The following is a 24335-nucleotide window of genomic DNA, read 5'->3' as shown; positions in this document are numbered from 1 at the left end:
AGCGGGAGGGAGAGGGGCAGGGGGACAGGGAAGGGGGAGAGAGAGAGAGACCGGGAGAGAGGTGAACTGGTGAGCAGTAGGCCTGGAACTCTCACACACGTGCCTCCCAGCTCACTGCTCTGGATTTGCTTTGGTGCAGATGTTTGAGGGTAAGGAGAAGCGACTGGAGTTGATCATGGAATTGCGCACCAGCCACGCCCTGCAGGAGGATGACAAGCTAGTGAAGAAAGCAGAGAAGCAAGTGACCCTGGCTCTACAGCGGCAGAGGAACCTGCACGAGGACAAGGTTCTGCCCTTTGTGTCCTCTCTGACTTGCTGTGTGTCCCCTCAAGGGGCAGTTACTGTTATTACAGCACTGGTGTGACAATAGGTGAAAGGAGTATAAAAAAATTATTCTACAGCCGGGCTCACAGCATTCTGGGTAGCCCAAAATATGAGTGGGGGCCGACCCCAGCTGAGTGGAAACGCTACGCTTTGGTTTACTTTTAAAACAAACAAACAACCCAAGAGATTGAGCTGTGGTGGTGCAGGCTGTCAATCCCAGCACTTGGGAGGCAGAAGCAGGCCCATAATCTGAGTTCGAAGCCACAGAGGGAGTTCCAGGACAGCCAGGGCTGTTAGAGAAACCCTGTCTCGAAAACCAAAACCAAACATACCTTTTCCAACTTGAAGATTTTTCCCATTCGAGTTTTCTTAAACATTTATTAGGAACTGTGCTGCACTCTCTCAAGCCTGGGCTTAGCTGAAAGAGCAAATAAATAACGAAAATTAACATGAAAAGAAATGCAGTGTGAGATTTCTGTCTCAATGGGCCAGCACTAGCATTTATTGTGGAATTTTGGTGTCACACGTGGATTGCTCTTGCTGGCTAAATATGTCTCTGCCTCACAAGGTTAGGTTCCCCTGCTCTACCCTTTGACACTGAACAAGTCCCCGCCCTCTGCCCAGCTTCAGTGTTAAAGTTGTAGTACGGACAGCAACATTGTTTGACCCACTTTGAATAACACATGCAACTCTCGTGCTATGTGATAATTGAACACAAATGATAGCCAAGTTAGGAATGACAACAGCTTTACCTTTTTGATATGACAGCAATGCCATAGGTCAGTGACCCTGGGGGGAGGGGTCGATTTTAGATGACATCGATGTCATTGAAGTTCAGTGGGCGTGGGGGAGTAGGAGCAAGGTTGGAGGTGAGACAGTAAGAGAGTCAAGTAGACGGATGAAGGGCAAAGATAATATGGACCTAGACTGTCTGAATCTGATGGTTCTGGTGTCTTGGAGATGTCCAGACAGGGAGCGCAAAGCCGTGAGAGCAGTAGGCCCAAGGGGAGAGGGGAGAATTCTCTCCTTGGCCCTTTGAGGCACATAGAGCTAAGCCAACTATGTACTGGCTAATCATGTCAGCCAAGCAAGAGGGGAAGGGTTATTGGGAAATACTGTCACCCCTCCAAAGACTGTTCAACTTAAGCCCTATCGAGGTGCCCAGTGCAGGGAGGTGAGGGAGAGGAGCGTTCCACACGCATAGGAATGCTGGCCTTTTTACCTTCCGCCATTTCTGTGGAAAACTGCTGAGGAAGCACAGATCCATTTTGGGATGAAGGAAGGGTAATGGCTGCAGCAGTAACGCCCTCTCAGCACTGCTGGAGCATCCCTGGCTACGTTTCCTAGAAGGAAGGAAGCTGGACATGAACAAGTAGATGTGGATGGATCTTGGGTTAGCAGTTTAGGACATGAGAGCATTTAGATCCATGAAGACAGAGAAAGAGCCCACCCTCTCTGGTCTTAGCATGGCTCTTGATACATGAAAGAGTAGTGACAAACCCCGGCCTCACCCTTTTTAGTGTTCGCCAGCAAAAAGGACATTGAACTCCAGGGCTGGAAAGGATGTGTGGGTAAGGATAGGGAGAGGGAGCTGAGCTAACCACTACCCTTGACAGACAGTCTCAGCCAGCGTCATTACCCCTGCGACCTGTGAACATCCCTTCCCTCAGAGGGGGCTCTGAGCAAAGTCATCATGGCGGAAAGAAGGAGACTTTCCTTTATGCTCAAGAAGGGGGAGGGGGAGCAGATAAGTCATCTGAAACACTAGTCCTCTTCTGTGAGAACCAGGGCACAGATATCCATACATCAGTGGCAGACTCCTGGCTGGGTGCTCCATGGAGCCCTTGTTTTACCTCAGTGGTACATGCACTTTTAAGCTTTTTCCAGCGCTGTTTAAAGATGTCTGCTGGATTTATTAAAAGTCTTAAAAAGTACCGAGGTTCATGCAATTCAATGTTTTAAAGTCCTTCAAGCTGGTAGGAAAAGACGGGACATTTAGAAATTAAAAGTTGTCATGAGCGGATTTCTAGGAAATTCCATTTTATTAAGTTGAATACAATATTACCTTTAGTAAGAAGCTTCTCATTTTCCTTCACATCTGACCTTCCACATAACATTTTTAAAAATTGTATTGCTTAAAAAAAGTTTCACTAGGTCCTCTTTGTAACTCGAGGGCTGTGATCCATCAGGGACTGACTAGACACTCTGTTTCCTCAGATCTATTTGTATTACCTGGTCCAGTAAGTGCCCCAGGGTGGGGCCATTTCTGGTTAAGGCTGTTCTGACGATGACCTTGCTTGGTCATTTTGTGTCATCTGACAATTACTGGCCATCTGTCTCAGAGTCTTTATTGTTTTTCAGTTGTCAGTGCTTGAAAACCACTTGGGAGACCTGGAAGGAAGAGTGCTGGCGGATATGTTCGACTTCCTGTCCAAAGAGCTGGTGAGGCTGCAGGAGGAGAGGAGGATCCACGCCTTCGCCATGCTGGCCGAGCGCCAACGGCGCATGCGAGAGGCAGAAGAGAGCGGTCGGCGCCAAGTGGAGCAAAGGCGCCTGAAGCAGGAGGACCAGATATTTATGGAGGCAAGTGGGAACAACTGGGCGGATGTAAGCTCCCCAGAGGGAGCCGGATGTGACCAGACATCCCACTCTACGATTCCTCTCAAAGTCATACAGACATTTCATGACATAAAATGTGATTTGTGTGTTTTGGTTTTCACTTGGCTTTCCACTCTACAGTAGGAAGTGCGGAGCACTGTGGGTACTCTAGGGAAAACAGGACGCGGCTCTCTTCTGCAATTTAAATGACGTAGAACGGGTATGTAGTTCCAGGATTCCTCGAAGGGAGCAAATGAGGCCAAGAATCAGGTCCTCTTTAAGGAGTTGAGGCCAGAGGAGAATTGAACGGTGACTAGCCCTAGCCTGTGGCTTATGCAGCCTGAGGCTGTAGCTACTCTTTTTTTGAGGTAGGAAAGTGAAGAGAACGATGAGTTCAGGGACAGGAGCATAGTCAAGAATACAACTGTAACCTAGTTTGGGATAGCCGAGTGGGAAACGCAGACATTTCAGTGGCGTCTAGGAAGGACACAAAAGAGTTGAGAAAGTTTTCGGGCCTGACTTAAGGACCATTTATGTGCAATGACATATGTCATTAATATATATATATATTAATATTTATCATATATCATATTGGCATATATATATATCGATCATATTAACCCTGCCTCATCTCTATTATATGATCAGCTATCTAGTGTTCTGTGTCTTTGCAGCTTTCTTCTGAATAAATGCTGAATTTCACAAGAGCAAGCACGCTGCATATCAGGTCGTGCTTTCTGCAGCAACAGCAGCATACGCCCTGCACATATTCAACACTCAACACGTGTCTTAGTTGATAATGCATTGAACTGCCATTGAGATGCTAACATCAGGAAGGCGAGGGGCTCAAGGTTGATATTGCGGTTGAAGGCACATAAAGAATAAGTATCAGCGCATTGATGGGTCCTCTAGGAAACAGGCCTTACCTCAAATTTAAAGAAATATTTAGACATAAAAATGGTTTTGCCTCTACAAGACTCACAATTTGTTGAGACATACATGTAAAATACATATATACAAAGGTTAATAGTTTATGCTCATGATACTTCGTGTGTGTGTGTGTGTGTGTGTGTGAGAGAGAGAGAGAGAGAGACAGAGACAGAGACAGAGACAGAGACAGAGACAGAGACAGAGAGAGAAGCTAATTGGTTTTGCCTGAGATTAAAGAAGCAAAAGTCTAAAGCTAAGGAAGGACCATCATGAAAGTGGAAATGGGCTATGGTGGGAAGGACCTGGTGGCCTTTTCAGGCACTAGGAGCAACTGTACGGATACAGAATTATTTCCAGTTCATCATACTATACATGTATGTGGTTGCATGCCCTCCCCAAACCCTCTGAATTCTATTTCATGATCTCATGAAATCCCCAAGAGAGGAACTAGGAGCCATCATGACAATTCAGCAACCCCCGGGGTGACCTGGGATCCTTCTGGGCTCCTCTTCTGCAGCCTCTAAACTCTGGCTCTCATGGCAACCTAGGCTGACTGCTCCCATCAAAGGGTTTGTGTCCATGAAATAAAACAGAAGAAGAGAGAAAAAGAAAAGGAAAAAGGAAGCCACATCTTTCCCCATAAGAACCTTCCTGAGAAGTTGAGTAGATCACCTCAGCACACATTCTCTTGGTCAGACCTTGGTCATGTGGACCTGACTAGGCCCTGTGGAAGCTGGGAAACGTAGTCCTTGGGTAGCTGTTCACCTGGCTGAAATCCAGAGAGTCTGTTATTTAATATAAAAGACAGAAAGGATGTCGGGACATATTCTGTAGCCTCTGATACAGTTAGGTAGCTTGGCCAAGTCACACTACCGACAACCATCAGGGTCCAACCCAGGCTATTGACCTGAAGCGACCATCTTTGAGGGGTGCCTTTTACCAACATCCGAGTAGGATCTGTAGTTCTCAGATGGGCTAAATGGGTTGGGCTGCCTAGAAAGCATAGACAGGCCGATGAGAAACAGATGGGACTAGTGACTTAACGAAAGAAACGTACAGACTGTGAGATCATCAAGCAATGCCTGTGTAGCTCTTGTCTCATTTACAAGAGAAGTTCCCAAGTACTATTTTCTTTTAAATTTTTGCAGGTGATTAAAGTACACCAAAGTACAGTGACCTCCTACCTGGAAGACATCATACTGACCACTGAAGAGAGAACTGCAGAGGAGCAAGCCAGGGAAGAAATTGAGAAGATCGCCCAGGAGATCAACAATATCGCTTATGAAATGGAGAACCGGTATGCATCGTGAGACTGAACTAGATGTTGATGTAGCTACTGTTATTCAGATGTGATCTTTCAGGCACTTAGGGCCCCACAAGCCATCTGTAAGCCATGATTCGACATCCATTTGTCTCCCTAACATAACTCTTTGTGCTGGAACTCAGCGTGCCCATACCCTTCCTGGTAGGAGCGTTGGGGATTGAATTCCTATTTTTCCTCCATCCTTCGGGTTATTGCCAGCCCATGCCTCATTACAGTGACTAGAACTGTGAGCGAAGTGGATGTATGTGTTTGACATTATATGCACTTAATCCTAAGGTTTTAGACTTCTAAGCACTTGCTGAATTCTTTAACATGCGCTTCATAGCAGGCTGGATAGGGTCAGACTCTAAATTTTGAGGAAGTCAGACAATGCCAGGAATGTACTCTTTCCAATCACGGTATTCACGAGCTGCTCACATAGGCCACGGGCCTCGGTGCCCATCAGCCGCCCAAGCAGGGAAACAGTGAGGAGATCATTCGCTTATCTGCCCCTTTACTTGTTTCTGTTCTGGTTTGCCAGCCGAACGAATCTTCAGTCAGAGGAGATTGTTGCCGAGCTGGTGTACAGTTTTCTCATCCCAGAGGTACAAAAAGACTTTGTCAAAGAGAAAGGTAAGCCTCTGTGGGCTCCCCCCTCTTCACTGTCCTGTGGCGGGGCTGTATCTCCAAAGGGGTGGGGATTTCTGAAGAGGCCCTGGGTTCTGGCTTCACAACTTGTTCAGCTCTCTTCTTGCTGCTTGGCCGCGGGGTCTCACCACCCCCAGCAGAGGCAGGGATACCCCAGGTAAGATCGCTAGAATGCCAAACTTCACCCTTCTTTTAGAGGAAGTTCTCAAGTCCCCAGGAAGCTGTGCTCTGTGATCCACACAGGGGCAGCCTCCTGCTGACCGTTCCCAGAAACAGCAGGTCCTGAAAAGCAGGGACACCCTGAGAGTCTAAGGACATCTTGCTGTTTCCTGGGTCACTAACAGTTGCTTCTGGTAGGGTGGCATCTGAGTACAACAGTTTCAAGTTATCCTGTGTCAAGAATGGCATGTTTTAAATAATGGTACTTTTAGTCAGTAGAAAAGGAAAGGATATGTCTTAAGAAGCAAAAAACATTTGGGGCCAGAGAGATCGACACAGTGGTTAAGGGCACAACAAACATGCTGTTTGCTCTTCCTGAGGACCTGAGTTCGGTTCCTGGCACCCAGATCAGGTGGCTCCAGGGGGATCTGACGAATCTGACCTCTGACCTCTGTGGGCACTCGCATTCATGTAGACACCCCGCTTCCCAACCCCTACATACGCACAATTATGATAATAAAATTAAAATTACAAAAGAAAAAGATTCTTACGTAACCTTCAAACTGTCCCAGCCAGGTTTGATCCCAGGGAGGGATGTCATCAGGACAGGAGGACAGGCAGTGACTCACAAGCCTTTAGCTCGTAGAAAGAAACTTCTGGGGAAATTGAAGCAGAAAAGTATAAGATTTGCTTCATTAGGGACAAAGGGCTAGTGGACTCTAGTCCATCAGATCAAAGAAAGCTGATATTTTTCCCACACACAGTGGTATAATTTTACAGCAGGTATAATTTAGCGCTCAACATTTACCTGTTTACAGTGTCCATTTGCAAACTCTTATTTTATTGTAGTCAGTGTATTTACACACTTCCCGGCCATGACCCTGAGACTCCCAGGAACATAACTGTCAGCAAGCAGGAGGTCGAGTTTTATGTTTTCCTGGATTCTACCTCATTGCCACACAAACAGTTGTTGTGCTTTTGGCCTCGGGGCATCACAGAGTCCACGACCTTAGGCTAAACACTCAGATCAAGTAACATACGTCACAGCGTACAGGGCTGCTATGCTTTCAAGATCCTTGAGAAGACAGCAAGCCCTTTCTTCTTTTTCCTGGTCCAAAGTTAGGTCAGCCTTCTTCAGAGCCATCTTTCTTCCTAAGTGAATTGAAAGAGATGGGAGTGGAAAAATGAGCTTAATATTTACCAGTTTGAAATTCCCTCCCAATGGCAGGAGCAGAAGACCCAATTTTGGTTCCCAGCGCCCAGGTTGGGTGGCTCACAAGTACCTGTAACTCCCTCTCTGGGGGATTGGACACTTCTGGCCTCTGAGGGCACCTGTACTTACGAGCATGTACTTACAACATGTACATATCAAAATCTAAAAGATGAAATAGCTAAGGACAGAAAAGACGTTCTCAAATCTCCCAAGAGCCCAAGGGGAAAGATTTGGAGGGGGATATTGAATGTCGGGGACCCAGAGGGACACGTCAGCATGCGAGTGCGCGGGTCCACGGGTCCTCAGCCTTTTCATGTAATACTGATTTTTATTTTAATATTTACTGTTCAGTTCCTTCTACATCTAGACAGAGAATAAACATTTGGAATTTTTGCTTCTCCTCTCTCTCTGTTTCTAAGACAGGAGCTCTCCATGTAGCTCTCGCTGTCCTGGAACTCTCTATGTAGACTAGGCTTGTTTCAAACTCACTGAGATCCACTGTCGGTGCCTCCTGATAGCTGAGATTAAAAGTGTGCACCCAACACCTGGCTTTGTTTCTCTTTTCAAGTAAGAGAGCTGTATGTTTTACACACATGCATTGCCCAAGACTAAGATATATTTATAGGCCATTTAAAATTATCTCATTTTTTAATAAAGATTTATTTATCTTCTCTGTCTCTCTTCCTCCTCCTCCTCTTCCTCCTCTTCCTCCTCTTCCTCCTCTTCCTCCTCTTCCTCTTCCTCCTCTTCCTCCTCTTCCTCTTTCTCCTCTTCCTCTTCCTCCCCCCCTCCCTCCTCCCCCTCTTCTTCCTCCTCCTCCCCCCTCCTTCCCCCTCCTCTTCTTCTTCCTCCTCTTCTCTTCCTCTTCTTCTTCCTCCTCTTCCTTCTCTTCCCCCTCCTCTTCTTCCTCTTCCTCCTCCCTCCCTCCCCACCCCTCTGTGTGTCTACAGAAGCAAGAAGAGGGTATCAGATCCTCTGGAGCTGAGGTTACAGGTGGTTGTGAGCCAGCTACCTGACGTGGGTTCAAGGCTCCACACTTGGGCCCTGTGGTCCTTGCTGAGCCTTCTCCCTAGCCCGGTTATCTTACTGGGCATGCCCAGCTCAAGGCAGTACATTAAGCACGAGAAATCGCACACTATCTTTTAAGAGCTACAAGTGTGTTCTCGTTTTTTTTTTTTTCCTGTAAAGGAAATTAATGATTGGGAACAAAGGACTTGCAGGGTCAAGTCCTGGTCAATGTGGCCTCAAAGCCCCTGCCTTTTCAACCATATTACTGCAAAGTGGGGTGCTCTGCTATGCAAAGTAATCAATACCTGAGGAGTAAAGAATACATAGTACTTTTTATTGTTCCTTTGGAGCTAAGGTCTCATATATTTACCTAGCCCAGGCTGGCCCTGAATTAGTAATCTCCCTGCCTTAGCCTCTTAAGTGCTGGGCTTGCAGGCACGTGCCACCATGCCCAGTCTATGGTACATCATACTGTCCTTAATTAGCTAGCTGTATGGTTTAGAATAAATTATCTAATTCCTTTGTGTGCCTGTCCTTCTGAAAATGAGGCTGTTAACAATGCCTCTTTTACGGTTGTGGTTGAATTAAATACAGGCCCAAATAGTCTAAAACAGTCTCTAATGCAAATTAAGGACAAACGCAGCTTGCTGACGTCACCATCATTATCAACATGACCACTTGTCCTTCCCAAGGACTGCAGCACTTGCTGCTGTCTGTCCTAAGGCTTGCTAATACACGTTCCTAGGTTGTGTACTTAGGATTGCCTTCTAAGCTCATAGTCTCAGATGTTTCTACCCAACAAAGGGGAATCTGTTGTTTCTGGGCCATGGAAAGGCAGAAGGAGGACAGAAGAGTGTAGCTGAGGAAGGACGTGCATCTGCTGCAGTCTGAGGAGAAAGGAGTGGTCTAGAGCTAAGACATGCCCTTCAACAGCGCAACTCAGGACCCCTTCCTCTTAGCTCACAAGACCAGGACCCATCAATGGGCTCTTTGTTATGTGAATTTTATTATCTTAAGAAAGCTTTTAAAATTCAAAACATAACACACCAAAACTAGCCAGTTCCAAAGTCTATACAATCCAGGGAACCTGTGTAAAGTTAGATTTGGCCTTCGGATTAACTCTTTGGTGAAGTTACAACCTTGATGACCCGATTGTCTCTCAGTAGTGCCACAGGCGTGACCAAGCTTTCCGTGGAAGAACGCTTCAAATTTAAAAGATAACAGGTCTGGTTTACTGTCCTTCTAAAACACACCTCAAGTCTTTTTTTATTGAGTACGGTTAACCCAAAGCAGAAAAATGTGTGTTTTGAAAATTTACCATGTTTTCCCCCTAACTCCTATCTTATAAATACTCACTGAGGGATGGCTTCAAGCAGGAAATTAAAAAGTTCTCCTGTTGTTTGCCCCAGTGAGGAACGCACAGCGGAAGCACATTCTAGCAGCCCATCAGATCATTCACAGCAACACGGAATCCATGCTCCACCAACACGCCATTGAGGAAGAGCAGAGGTCGTTCCTTGAGCAGGCTGAGACCTCAAACTCTGACGCGCCAACTCTCTCAGTCTCTGACGCGCCAACTCTCTCAATCTCTGACGCGCCAACTCTCTCAGTCTCTGACGCGCCAACTCTCTCAGTCTCTGACGCGCCAACTCTCTCAGTCTCTGATGCACCACCTATCTCAGTCTCTGATGAGCCTCCTCCCTCAGTCTCTGATGAGCCTCCTCCCCCAGTCTCTGATGAGCCTCCTCCCCCAGTCTCTGATGAGCCTCCTCCCCCAGTCTCTGATGAGCCTCCTCCCCCAGTCTCTGATGAGCCTCCTCCCCCAGTCTCTGATGAGCCTCCTCCCCCAGTCTCTGATGAGCCTCCTCCCCCAGTCTCTGATGAGCCTCCTCCCCCAGTCTCTGATGAGCCTCCTCCCCCAGTCTCTGATGAGCCTCCTCCCAGTCTCTGATGAGCCTCCTCCCCCAGTCTCTGATGAGCCTCCTCCCCCAGTCTCTGATGAGCCTCCTCCCCCAGTCCCTGATGAGCCTCCTCCCCCAGTCTCTGATGAGCCTCCTCCCTCAGTCTCTGATGAGCCTCCTCCCCCAGTCTCTGATGAGCCACCTATCTCAGCCTCTGATTCGGAAACTGTGAAACATACTCAAGATGAGGAAGAAGGCTAGGTGAGTCTACCTTTCCACCTGGAAGAAAGTCCTGGAGGAGGAGGCGCAGTTCCATTCAGCTTTGGGCACAACTTCAACCAAGTGTGACATGAGTGGACTGTCACTAAAAACAAAAAACAAACAAAAGCAGAACAAAAACGAAGCACTTTCATCAAAACTGACTCACCTCATCTAGGTTAGGGTACCAATTGTTGAGTTTATTAGACAGAGTTGGCTCTATAGCAACTGAATTCTTGCAATCTAAAAAACAAAAATAAGACCGTAGGTTATTTTTGGGGAGGTCATTTTAGCCTACAATGTACTCCATCACAAATAAAGCATCACGGATGTGTGGACGTTGTTTGTAAAGCTTTTTCTCAGCGGTGGACAAGGTGCACCCTGGAGCACCATGCTTCTTGTTAGCACAGACACAACATGACATAGAAATTGCCAAGTTCAGCCTAAACCTCGTCTGCAGTGCACTTCAGGGACTGGTGTTTGGCTCAACTAAATGTTCATACACGTAGAATTAGAGCAGTCCGCATTTGGCACGGGCCTGCTCAGTGGGATTTAAGACGGGAACACATTGGGTGAGTACAGAACCTGCCTGCTATAAAAGCCTTGCAACCCAGAGGTTAGACTCTCCTGTAATAATCTTGTTGGCATGGTTTCCAGAGGTCCCTAAATAGATTTTCCCACTTATAAAAGTTAGCGCACTGAGAGAGAGCTCACAGCTGTGATTCCCCAGTGGGCACTAATAGTTCTTTGCAGGTCATCCCAGTGTAGGTGCGGTTTACCCATCAGGAACCACTTTTATCTTAAGTAGTTAGTTGCTGGGTTACACAGTTGACACATGGCACATTAACTACCAGTAGAAGAGAGCTGAAGAGTAGGCCATTGAGAGGAAAGTGCTGCACGATCCATTACAATATTTGTCAATGAAATAACAAAATTGTAAAGAAATGCTGACGGTAAGTCAAAGTGAGCCAGAGAGAATCAGAAAACAGTGCTAAGAACCCCCAGGGTATGCATGTCACCCTTTCCCAAACACAGTTAGCATAGAACACATTCTTTATAGAAGAGAAGGCAGGGTGCCGAGAGAGGATTCCTCACAGGGAAGTGACCATGGTCAAAACATACTGCAAGTACTTATGAAGAAGCCACAGTGGAGCCTGTCTTGTCCAGCGACGCACAGCAATTAGCAACAACAATGATAAAAAAAAAACACTCTTCACAAACAGGCATGTTCCTGATTTTTGTGAGAGTCAAGAGTATGAATTGAAAATATTTAAAACTTACAAATCGATCTCACACACTATTAGAAGACCTGCTTCTACCCCAACCAGCTTTGAGGATAACTTTAAAAGGGGTTGTGGGGAGGAAAAAAAATAGATGATATGAATAGAAAACAGGCTTTATAAGTTTACAAGGGAAACTGACAAGCCAGGGTGAGCAGGCCAGGGTGAGCAGGCCAGGCGAGCAGGACCGGGTGGAGGTGGGGGGGTGGGATGGGAGGTGGGGGGTGGGATGGGAGGGTGGGGGATGGGATGGGAGGGTGGGGGGTGGGGGAACCAGGGGAGTAAGTCAGGGGGAGCAAGCCAGGGGATGACGCCAGTAAGCAGCATTCCTCCACAGATTCCACCTCAAGTTCTCGGGTCCTGGAAGAATAAGTTAAATAAACCTTTCTTCCCCTAAGTTGCTTTTGATCACGGTACTTATCACAGCAACAGGAAGAAAACCAGGGCATATGTCCTCCAAAACAAAACGAAAACAAAGAACAAAACACAAAAAGGAGATGGTCCCTCTGAGTCTACCCCATGGCACCTCTGGGCTCTGCAGGTCCTGGGACCACCCCGCCCCTTCCTTCGGCTTCCCCTGAACTTACACCATTAGTGTGTCAGGAATTTAGGTGGCTCTCTTAGTTTTTTTTTTTAATTTATGATTTTGTTTATACGTATGTTTTTATCGAATTTTACCAAGGATGCTGACTGCCTAGGCTTGGCCCTGGTGGACGGTGCCGGAGCTCATAGTTCCGGTTAAGGTAGGTGGAGTAGCGGTCAGGGCTCCAGCTTCTACTCCTCCCAGCCATGGTTCGGAGTGACTCAGGCTCCTCTCTGGGCCACCAGTCTGGGGTCTTTAGTAACTACCACATACTGGGTGTTTTAACTCGCTTCCAAATGAAGCCCTACCCATATAAATGTTGGCACCTGGCAGCCCCGCGTCTCTTATGCCATCTAGAGCTCCATTCAGCATCTGCAGAGGAAGAGAGACCAGACAATCCCCTCAGAAGCTGAAGAGCATTTCTTTCCTCTGGTAAGTTCCTAACTTGTCCTGGATCCCCTGTCTCTGCTGTAAATAACTTGCCATTTTTATCCGAGAGGTAAACAGAGACCTTTGTATGTGAGAGATGATAAAAGCTGTAATAATTTACCTGTGGCCCCAGGACTTCTGGCCAGGTGCCCTGTCTGAGCTGGAATCCTGCCCATTCATCTCAGCTACAAAAGTGCTGGTCAGTCCACAAAAAGACCTGCTCCCAGTCTCGGAAATAAGTGTCTCCTCTCGGTCTTCCCAGCCAGTTAGGCACCAGCGCCAGGGCCCAGGGCATAACACCTGCTGATGTCCTGTTTCCCCAGAGCTCACTAGACAATCTGCTTCTAGAAGGGTCTGAGGGAAGAAATCCCTCACTCAGTTCCTGGTAGGTCCCAGCCAGCTTTCTGCCCTGTGGTTGGAACTGCAAGGTCAAATCTGTCTCACAGCCATCTCCTTTGCTGCCCCTCCCTCGCTCTCCCTCCGTAAGCCAACGTGTCTGTGTGGCCTTTAACTCACTTTCATGTAAAATACTGCTGTCCAGGAAACTGACTTAGGAATAAAAAGTGTTAGGAGCTATACATTCAAAGACACTTTACCTCCAGTGGCAAAAGCACCCTCAGAGAGGCAGAGGGCAGACGTTGGCCCAGAATTACTTAGACCCTTAAAACACACTTCCCCTTCCTTATATGTTTTACAGTGAAGGCAGCTATGAAAAAAAGGGAAGGGTATATAACAAGAGTAAATACGGTAATCTGGTCATTGCTAGTTCAGGTGCTGGACTTGGGACTTAGGAGTGCCAACAGGGGCCTCTTACTACATTGGACCTGGGGTGTAATGTGGACAAGAACAAGTACAGTTTCTGCGCCCGTGGACGCTGTAGCTTAGCTGAGGGGGGGAATCGGAGGTAGAGACTGCTCATTTGTCTAGCAGGACGTCGGCCTCTCCCTGGGAGCCTGACCTCGGCCCATACGAAACACCAAAGACTTAAGCTGAGACTTCTGTATGCAACCAGGAGGCTGCAGCAGGGGTGCTGAGCTCTGGGCAGAACCCTCATCCCTCACCCTTCAAAGTGGACCCCAAGGGAGAAATCCAACAAAAGCAGTGGCCACCAAACAGGTATGATTTTTGCCTTCTTTCTCTCGCTAGGAGTCAGATGCCCTCTGCCTCTGTACAGAAGAAGGTTTATGGGAGCACAAATGAAGTCAGAGGTCGGCAATGGGGTGGAGTATGGAGGACGGTGGCACCTTTTTCTTTTCTCATCTCCTCTGACTTAAACAAAGCGTGAAGACAGTTGTGGAGCCTGGGCACCCTGCTACCTGGCCTGCCTGCATTGGCGTTGCCAGGAAGCATCACAACAGAAGCCCTGTGTGTGCGATATCAGGCATTACACAGGCAGCCGAGCCCCTCTGTGACAGGGTTGGAGTCCCTGTCCTAGGAAATGCCACTGCTGAACACTGTGAGGACCAGGAACTGTTAGCACTGGCTCCTGGCGCTTGTCAGGTTAGTGCTGGCAGCCTCAGGGACAGAGCCGGCAGCAGGACGGTCACAAGGCCTCACATCCCGGTTAGCAGTGTCTCAGCACACACTCTATCTTTATCATCCTCAGTACTGGTGCCTTTGTACAGCGGTCGGCTTTAGAGTGCTGTTTTCTCCCGTTTCTACCTGTTCGTCAGAGCCGTTCCTGTTACATTCAGCACCCTAGGGCCTTTCCCTGTCCCAGACAACAGCCTGAGGCATAGGCCAGAGACACGGCTTTAAGGCTTCTCTACATCCAAAGCTACCTTAGGAGACACCTCCAAGGCCACCAACCCTTCCCTCTGTGGCACCGTCCCTTGTGCACACCTGGCTGTTTTTCATTGCTGCCGGGAAGGCAAAGGAAAGGTGGATGAATTATCTACACTGAGGTGAATCCTTGATCTCTAATGACATGGCCAGAGTCTAAAGTATTCTGAGCAAAGCCTCTGAGGCTATGGCTTACCCCATTGGTATATAGACTATTTTTTTTTTATACACCAAAGTACTTGCTAAAAGTGTTTTAGTTATATAATGAACTTAATCTAAACTTGGATCACCAGGTTATAGCTCACCGGCCAAATCTGCCCCATCAGCTGTTTTTTTTTTATCGATAAAGTTTTATTGGAACACAAAGTCATGAGGCTGTTTTCGCCCTATAACAGCGGAAGCAAATGTTCCTTCACAGAAAACGTTGCCAACTAGTTGAAAGGTAACCAACTTGATGCTAAACAATTGTGAAATAAACATATAGACCACTACAAAACTAATTAGACTAATTGTAGGTGGTCACTGTTCAAATTGCCAAGCGATTGCTGACCGATTGCTTGCTCCGTGTGGAATGAAAAAGCAGTGTAGACACAGCTAAGTACTTCTCCTAGTCTCTGTCTCCCACTGAAGCAACCAGCACAACATGTTTTGCCTCCCCTAGCTGCATGCACACAGCCTTTTCATTCATGTACAGACAAACCCAACTGTCATGTGATTCGTGTTGTTTCTGCACCACACATGGCTTAGAGATCTTCCACATCCACATAAAAAACCCTGCCTCATTTATTTTAACCGCTTTAAGATATTTTAGTGTTTATTTTTAAAATTTATTGTTAAAAGTTTTGTGGGAGGTCGGAGGATAAATGGTGGGAGTCCATTCTCTCCTTCCACTATGTGGGTTCCAGGGAAGGAACTCAAGTCTTCAAGCTTGATGGCAAATACTGGCTCCCTGCACATGTCCACTACTGCTGGTTCTTACAACCTTTCTGCCAACCTCTTCTATGACGATCCCTGAGCCTTTGGAGGAAGAAGGGTGACGTGGCTGTTCATTTAGAGCTGAGCACCCCACCGTCTTCTTATTGCACCAATCAATCACCAGCCACTGCAGGATAAAGCCTTCTCTCATGAGGGTTGAAAGATTCACTAATCTATGGTCATGAAGATAAGGAGTTAGGGCTCGGTTTAATAGTATGTCTATTTAGCAGGACAATAATATCGGGTTCCCCTTTAAAGCCTATCACCTAGCCAGCCATGCAGTTTTGGCCCAGCTAATAGTACCAGGTTTGCCTTCTGCCTGGTGAGGTGGACCTTTAGTCCAATTAGAAATTAGAAAGTTGTTGCTCACTCCCGTAACATCCCCGCCATTGTTGTGGCACTGCTCGTGTATTGTCCAACTAATCTTTACGGCAGCTTGAAGGGCTGGTTCGCTTGCAGGGTAGGGCTGTGGATGCCTTTTCTCCCCTAGTTGCATGCACAGAGCCTTTCAGCACCACTAAAGCTAGGCAGTAGGGATGACATTTCCGGGGCAGTACGAGCTTGAATCCTCCATGTCCCATGACGTATGTACGTACGCTGTGTCTGTAGCACTAGGGTCTCACCATCAAATTCTGGGAGGGAGGGACAAAGAGCAATGACAACAGCCTGTATGTTTGGGGGAAGGTCTGCAAAACTGCCTTGACCAACAACTTGAATACGGGTAGCCCATACCCAGCCCTGGGATTTTTATATTATAGCCTGTGGTGCCCGGGGAAAGCCATCGGTGTTCCTCTTCTGCCATTGTAGGGTAGCTCCATTTAAAATTCTTTAATACACACATACATTTGAGGGAGCTCTCACTGCGTATGTTTGCGTGTGACTTCCCCAAAGGTCTTTCAAGCCATATATCCTTCCCGTACCCCCTCCTCCATCCTGCCTTCCCAGCTCGAACCCCATTTAACCCTTCCTATTCCATTATTCCCCCTTTCCCTTCACACCACCTCATTCTAACCCCCTTTCCCTTCACACCACCTCGTTCTAACCCCCTTCCTTGAGACCCCTCCTCCACGCCGCCTTACTAATTGTCTGCCTTCTATAGGTACCACAACTTAAACACACGCATGTAAATATTCTACATACGAGAAACAAACTGTGGCACTTGTCGTTCTGTCCCCTCACTCAGAATGATTACTTCTAGCTACACCCATTTACCTACAGGTTTCATTTCCTTTACAGCTGGGTAATACCACACTGCATACATAAACCACATTTTCTAGTCGTCAGTTAGTAGAGACCTAAGCCATCATCATTTCCTGACCAGTGTGACTAGAGCAGGATTTCCATTTCCTTAATTATAAACTGAAGGGCTTTCTTTTAAAAGTATTTAATTTTGCGGCCATGTGTCTGATCCCAGTGTCCATATATGCACCCTATGTGCAGGAACTCACAGAGATCAGAAGCATTGGGTGTCCTGGAACTTGAGTTCCCTGTGGTTGTCAACTGCCACATGGGTTCTGGGCATCAAACTCTGGTCCCCTGCAAGAGCTGTGAGTGCTCTTAACCTCTAAGCCATCTCTCTAGGCCCAGCTGAGTATTCTTTTTCTATAATTCTATAATGTGTTTCTCTTTCGTACGTTGCCTCTTCATATCCTCAGCTCATCTTTTCTGTTTGTTCAGTTTTTTGAAACAAGGCCCTGTGTAACCCACGTTGGCCTCAGACTTGCTATGTAACTACGGCTAGCCTTGAACTCCTGACCTTCCTGCCTCTGCCTCCTAAATGCTGGCACCACAAGTATGTGGCTTCCTGCCCAGCCTTAGCTCATCTTGTATCGAGCCCTTTTCCTCATCTAAAGGAGCCCATTGCTAACACTTGGAGTTAATCCTTTAGTCCAGAGTCATATTCTGTGTCATGTGTTCGACTTGTAGCATCCAACTATGATGGAGTAGACACAGGCAAGCTTGGTTTCTGCTCTTGGTCTTGATCTGGAAAGCTTATTTAAGGAGGCTTTTTTTTTTTTTTCAGCCTCTAGAATTATGGAAGGTATTTTAGCAAACCTTTGTCACTTAGAAATAGGTTTATAGTTCCCATGCCATGCATTTCAATGGGTTACTAAGGTTCATCTTTCCCTGACTTGTTTGAAACATTACCCTTGTCACCACAGCAATGTACTTGTCTTCTTAGACCCTCCCCTGAGCCCACTGTGGACTTCATATGTTCTGTTTCTCCTGGAGATCTATTTTGGTTTTAGCTATTTTATCTGGGTACTGTATTGAGTTCTCTTAAAGGTTGTGATAGATTCCTTTGGAATTTCTAGATAGTCAGTCATATTTTTATATACAGTAGATTTTTATCCCTTCCTTTCTTATATAGCTTTTTGTCATGGCCGCCATGCTTATAAGGGCCAATATCCATGTCAGAGAACAGGCTTGGGCTGACGTATTCTCTCAAGTGGTCTGTATGCCAGACTTCTTCGCTTAGCTTTTGAGATTTATTTTTATTTGTGGATTGTCTTGCCTGCATGTTGTCGGTGCACCGTGTATGTGCCTGATGTCCATGAAGCCAGAAGAGGGCACTGAATTCCCTGGAACTGGAATTGCAGATGTTTGTGAACTGCTGTGTGGGTGCTGGGAATCAAACACTGGTCTCCTAGGACAGCAGCCAGCGCTCTTAACCACGGAGCCATCTCCACAAGCCCTGGATGCTGTAATTCTAAGGAGTGCTGCACATAGAAATTCAACATTCTTGCCTTGTTCTTAACTTTAATTTCATATTGTAAGTTCCTATTTCCTGGCACCTTCTCTGTGGGGTCTTTGAAGTTGTGACTGACTCACTTTCCCCTAGAGTCAGTACTGAGTAGACCCACCATTAGCCTGGAGGTCAGTCAGGGACCACACAGGTGGTATAAATCGGAACCCAAGTAAATTTGAGTATGGGCTTATCAGGGATTCTCAATGCAGTTATTTCTTCCTATCTCACTTGGAGCCACACCAGAAAAGGCTGAGCTGCTGTGCTGGCCTCTGTGGCATCACACTGAAGCTATGACCTTGAGGACACCCTGGTTCTTGCTGAAGGCCATGACCTCATCTACATGCCTCTTTAACCCTTCCGCCTCTGGTGCTCCCGTATCATCCCAGGCTCCAGGTCCAGAGGAAACAACCCTTTGTGTGTGGTACTAGTGATAAAACTTATATTTTCACTTTGATGAGAAGCTTTTCTGTGTATAGAGATTTCTAGAAAATGCCATGCACTGGGCTCATGAAATCCTTGTCTCTTCCTCCTGATTAACCAAGAATTTAAAAATCCTGAGTTTTAGCAAATGCTTTTTAGCCTCTCTTAGTCTCTCTGTCTCTGTCTCCTCCTCCCGCCGTGTGTGTGTGTGTGTGTGTGTGTGTGTGTGTGTGTGTGTGTGTGTGTGGAGAGAGAGAGAGAGAGAGAGAGAGAGAGAGAGAGAGAGAGAGAGAGAGAAGGAAAATACCTTCTCAATCTTATGGGGTCAGAGTTGGGAGACTTCTATAATAAACGACAGATTAGTGAGAGAAAATGAATATGCTTATGAGCATGTAGTTCACACACATGCTCCACAGACAGAAAGAAGCTCTTTCAAAGTTGGGGCTTGGAGCTGTCTTAAGGAGTAGTTCTAGGAAGCAGGGTACAGAAAAAGTCCCGCCTCCCTGAAATTCAGCACCTCTGAAGGCAGAGGTAGGAGGTCACGAGTTTGATGCTATCGTGAGCCTATAGACAGACCCCCTCTTATAGTAAAAGGAGTTTTAAAGTCTTTATTTTTAAATAGGCGTTAAAGTAGTGACAAGACAAAGGGGTGAGTTGTGTTAGGTTTGCAAATGGGGTGAACAGAGGGAAGGAGCAGTGGACCCCAGATTCTACAGGCCCTGCTGGTGAGTCTGAGTTAAGGAGGTTCTGTGGTGTGCGTGTGCATATGTGTGCGTGCGTGTGCATATGCATGTGTGTGTTTGCGTGTGCATATACATGTGTGTGTGTGTGCGTGTGCACGTGCGAGTGCATGCAGGAGGTAGAAGGAGTGGAGAGACCTTTGGTCTCTGTGATTCCCTGTGTGGCTGTAAGGCGCTGGAAAGGGCAGAATCTCCCCCATTGTAACTGCTTCTGGCTCAGCATCTTCAGAACTTCTGGGAGAAATATTTGAAGGGTTTTCATCTTCATGGTGAGTGAACTTCCTGTTAGGTGGCTTATCCCAAGCAGAAATGGCCCAATGGCCGCTGGGACTCTCAGAAGGGGGAAACCCTTGGTTTTCTCATGAAAAGAACAGAAATAAAGAAAACGAATGACATCAGCTCGAGTGACAGGGCTGCGGTGACCAGTACTCAGCCTCAGGGCCACCCCAGGTGTTGGTGCTGGTCCTGAGCTGTCAGTGAGGCCTCATTTGTACTTGGGAACCTCCCACGCAGTCTGTTTGGAGGAGGCTGGGGAAAATACCCTGCTCTGTAGACCCTGCTCATCCACCCACCCCACACACCTCCTGCATTCCCTGGACACGATAGTTTCCCCCAATGCATGAGACAAAGAAGCAAATCTAAACCCATGGGAGCACACAATAGCTCTCAGTCTCTCTGAGGGGTTAAAGTGTAAAGCCATGGGTGTTGGGGCACTGGGCATGACCGTAGAGACAGGCACGAAATCTGAGGCTGTGGTGACATGTTAGAAACTGGTCGGGGGTACAAGGTGTACTTGTACTGCCAGCCATGCCAACACTCACCCACATCCAGGCAGAGCCGCAAGCCATCCGACCTCTCACATTTGTTGACTGAGGCCAGTGAGCACAAAGGCCAGCTTTCATTGATAGCAGCTGAGTTCCGCCAGACTACATGACTTGGGGGTTGCTCTCTAAATGACCTCTAGAGGTCATCTCCATGCCAGGGCTAAGGGGGAGGAGCGCTTCGTTTACGTAAACCATTTCAAAACTAATCTACTTCCTCTCAACTTGGGGAAGTCTATCCGTTTAAAGCACGGATTAACCAGAGAAGTGGGATGGGGGGGATGAGTCCAGCCCGAGCGCCTTCATTAACACAGGCACACCTCAGAGCTCCTCAGGTTTCCTCAAACCCTGCTCTGCCGAGTCACAGGCACCTCTGCATGAAGTCACGACTTGAAATCATTTTGCAAATAGCAAATGTTAATCAATACTGTGTAAATGTTAGTCAACACTTTTACCCATCTTCTCCCCTCGTTGGACAAAAGTTGGTAGTCTTATAAGTAAGTTCCGCTTCCCCACTTTGGTCGTTGAGTTGGTTTTTATTTTCTCTACCCCCTGCTGCTCTGTTATTTATGCAGGCGTGATGCACGCACCCTGGTGTCTCCGATGGGTTCTGTCGTAAGACCAGGGCTCCACTACAGTTTCTCCTCTGCCTTCAATTAGGCTGCTACTTCTATCTCAAAGTTGTGTAGTCTCCTCATAAAACTGCAGTGATCCCCACCGCAAGTTTTGAGTTGTGACTCATTGGGAGACCAGTGTCCTTTCACAGCCTCCCCAGGCAAAGACCTGTCTCTCTGTAGATTGGCTTTAAAAACTGGTTATCACGTGAGTCGTTTCAGGGTCTATTGAAAGATGTGTTATCCGAGCGGCCACCCCATAATACCTCTTCGTGTACCACATTAGCGGGATTTCTGAGGTCCATCCTTTTTTCCCTGATGGCGGGCACACCTGTGACATCAGTGTCACAGAGAGCCTGTCAGAGTCAGATCTGAGGCAGCTGAGAAGCTCCCAGGTCCCTAAAGCTAGCACAGCACTCTCTGGAGGTAAGCCCAGTTCTAGATTCCTGTACTGGGATAAGGAAACGACATAACAAGGAAGGTGGAGCATCTTAACCTCGAGGCTCTGACCACACAGGATTTTCTGACACAGATCTAGATGGCTGGGTGGCCATGGCTTCCTGTAGATCCCACATTCTCTGCACTGAACCCCAGCTACTGGCTCCTCCAGGCTGCTTCTCCGGCCTCCCTATTCTGGTCAACTCCGTCAGCGCACAAGGCAGCATTCTTAAATCATCACTATATAGGTTTTTCTTGTAAAAGTCTTTAAATGTTTGATCCACATTCATTCTAGTTTTTTGTTTTTCAATTTTAAATAGGGTTAAAAGTACTCAAATTTTTATTACAATAATTTCTGGATTTTTAGCAATGCTAGGTTTGAACTCAGGCTCTCCCTCGTGGTAGGCAAACTTCTACCCAGACCCACGTCCTCAGCCACTTAACTATTTTTTTTAATTAGTTTTGTTCGTTGACCATTTCATATATGCATATATTGTATTCTGACAACTCCCTCCCCCTACCTTCTTTTATTTCATTCCCCCCCGCCAGCAACCCCCTCCCTCATCCCTACCAGCCCCTTCTCGAGAGTCCTGTCTTTCAGGCTTCGTGGCCATTTAGTTTAACCAGGGCTCTCTATTCAGCCGTGAGCCTGGAGCTATCAATCCACTGGAAACTAATGAAGGTCATCGGTGTACAAGCTGAGGGCAGTGACTGCCCTTCTCCCAGAATCTGCCCTTAACAATTCACTGTGGTCTAGTCATGGTAAGCATGTTGACACTGTTGTGCAAGTCTCCATCCTGTGACCTCAAATCCGTGTGCCCACGAAACACCTCTCCACTCCTTTCCTCTGCAGCTATTTAAATGCTTTCTGTTTCTTTGAGTCAGGCCATGCATATGTCTCAAAGAAAAACCACGCGTGGTTTGTTTTGCAGTTGGTGCATTTCGTTTAGCACACTGTCCTCACGGCAGTAGCACCTCACAGTACACGGTACCATAGCACATGGTAGCACCTCACAGTACACGGTACTATAACATACGATAGCACCTTACAGTACACGGTACTATGGCACATGGTAGGATTGTAGGATTGACTTCCTTCCAGGGTTAACCAGTACTTCACCACCTTGTTGGTTCATTCTTCGAAGGGATCAGTAGTTTTCCTGGTGGTACTTAGAGCGTACAATCAAGGCAAGAGCTCTACCATGAAAGCCAAATCCTTGGCCCACCATTCGATCTGGTGATGCACATGAGTTCCTTCCACCTTCTGGGTCTGCTGCACAAAGCCGTCCAAGGCTGTGGAAACATCTCTTTAAGATGCCAACTTCAGTCGTTTTTACTTAGACCTAGAAGTGGTTGTCAATAACGTAGTGATTCTATTATTCATCGGTTGAGAACTGGGGTGCCATTTTTTTAATCGTGGCGGTACCATTTCACACTGCCCCAGCAGAGAACCCCGGTTTCCCTGCACCATTGCCAGTGCCTTGGAGATGGCTACCATCCTAACAAATGTGGGGCAGTGTCGTGTTTTACTTTTGATTTGCATCGTTTTCTGATGAGTATAAAGAGGTTGAACACCTTTGCCGGTCTCCTTTGGGAAGTGATGTGCTTCTAGGTTTGGGGGTTTCTGTTGTTTGTTTTAAACGTGTGCCACGTCTTTTATGATGAGCATAATAGTTTTTTTTTTTTTTTCTGTGCAACCTTCTTCAACTTGAAGGGCACCATTAAGTGGTTAGGTAACAGTCCGTTCACCTCCTGCAAACAGCCCTGGGCCACACATCACTCTGTTTGCTCTGCCCTCTGCTTGCAGCCCGCTGTCCTCTTGGAAGCTGGCCGGTGTGACCCTGTACGGTGCCACATAAGCACCCTCAACAGACTGTATTACATCTTCACCAACAGCAACATCTCTGTAGGAAAAGGAGAGGCTGCCAGTTCTTCCTTATGTCTTACTGGTTTTCCCCCGGTGTTTTATTTAATGCCTTTGAGTATGGCAAGCTGTACGGAAAATCAAAGCAGTCAACCCTTTAATGCAGCTCTGTCTCCATGGGTGCCTGATGTCCACGCTCAATAGGACAGCAGCTGAATGAGTCAGCAGGCCATTTGTCCCTAGGGGACAAACCCACCATTCCTCACATGCTCCAAAAAGACCCTAAACACTTTCTTTGTAAGTCTGACCCTGGTCCCATTGGGAGCCCTCTGGGGTGGGCAGAGGAGCAAGAGGGAAGGCTACCGTGCAGCCTCCTGCAAGTTGAGGCTGGGCAGTTTGTAGTAATCAGGGGCAGAGGGGCTATGGACACCCCCATGTGAGCCCCTTCACGTAATTGCCTTCTTCTGATGGGGTTAGAGAGGGAGTTATGTTTTTTGTCTTTCCTTGGCCCTTATCCTAGAAGGGCCCTTTCTCCAAGCACAATCTGACTAGTTTGCTACATGATTGATTTAAGTGTTATATTATTTTTCAGGTCTTTGTGACATTTGATTCATCTTTCCTAACACTTGTAATCTCTCGTGATTTCTTTTTTCCGTTTCCCCTCATAAATGCACATCTTCTCTGGTACCTCTATTTGTACTTGTAATCATCCGTTCATTTTGCTGATTTGTTGATTTTTTTGAGGCACAGTCTCTCTCTTCCCCTGTGCATCTTGGGGTTTTTGCGATTCTCAGTGTAGGTTAGACTAGACTCCAACCCATAGTCCCTACCGCCTCAGCATCCTGAGTGCTAAAATTACAAGATCGATCCACCAAGCCAGGGTGGTATTGTTTTCCTGGGGGTGGGGGGGCACACGGTGTCAGCTCTGCTCACAGTAGCTGACTGAGGGCCCATTGGCCAAGCTGAGCACCCAAGGAATTTTACCTCCCAAATACTCCTGACTCAGAAGTTGGCTTGTGGCTGGGATGGTCAGGACACAGGACAGCAAAGGACCTGGGGAAGAGTAAAATGCAGACACCGTGATGGCCCCTCTCCTGGGCAAGACCCTAGAGAGCCTTTGGGCAGGCAGGCTCTTAAGGGTGCCCCCAGTTACAAGCCAAGGTCAGACAGCCTGGCCTTCCTGAGTCTGGGGGTGGGAGCAGGACAGAATGAGCCCTGAAAAGTCCTCGAGGATTATGCTGTTGGCTTAGTCAACCTCCCATTCTGGTTTGTTCCAGTTGCTCAGGCAGCTGTGTCAC

At 47.2% G+C, this 24335-nt stretch overlaps 2 protein-coding genes across 2 annotated transcripts in view; both read left to right on the top strand.

The window, feature by feature from the left end:
• The window catches only part of Cfap91 (cilia and flagella associated protein 91), a 42135-nt gene extending 32001 nt beyond the window's left edge, over window positions 1-10134 (top strand). Inside the window, exons 13-17 of the mRNA XM_032899387.1 lie at window positions 140-286; window positions 2686-2907; window positions 5001-5149; window positions 5697-5788; window positions 9593-10134. Coding sequence (XP_032755278.1) covers window positions 140-286; window positions 2686-2907; window positions 5001-5149; window positions 5697-5788; window positions 9593-10134 — 1152 coding nt within the window. The remainder of the gene's footprint in view (window positions 1-139; window positions 287-2685; window positions 2908-5000; window positions 5150-5696; window positions 5789-9592) is intronic.
• A 3277-nt stretch (window positions 10135-13411) lies between these two features.
• Nr1i2 (nuclear receptor subfamily 1 group I member 2) overlaps window positions 13412-24335 on the top strand; it is a 39869-nt gene continuing 28945 nt past the window's right edge. Inside the window, exon 1 of the mRNA XM_032900193.1 lies at window positions 13412-13750. The gene's annotated coding sequence lies outside the window, so the exon portion shown is untranslated. The remainder of the gene's footprint in view (window positions 13751-24335) is intronic.

This window comes from Rattus rattus, chromosome 4 (assembly GCF_011064425.1).
Source record: "Rattus rattus isolate New Zealand chromosome 4, Rrattus_CSIRO_v1, whole genome shotgun sequence".
In the NCBI taxonomy this organism is placed as follows: Eukaryota; Metazoa; Chordata; class Mammalia; order Rodentia; family Muridae; genus Rattus; species Rattus rattus.
The sequence above is the reverse complement of the archived record's forward strand: the minus strand, read 5'-3'. Positions and strand labels throughout refer to the sequence as shown.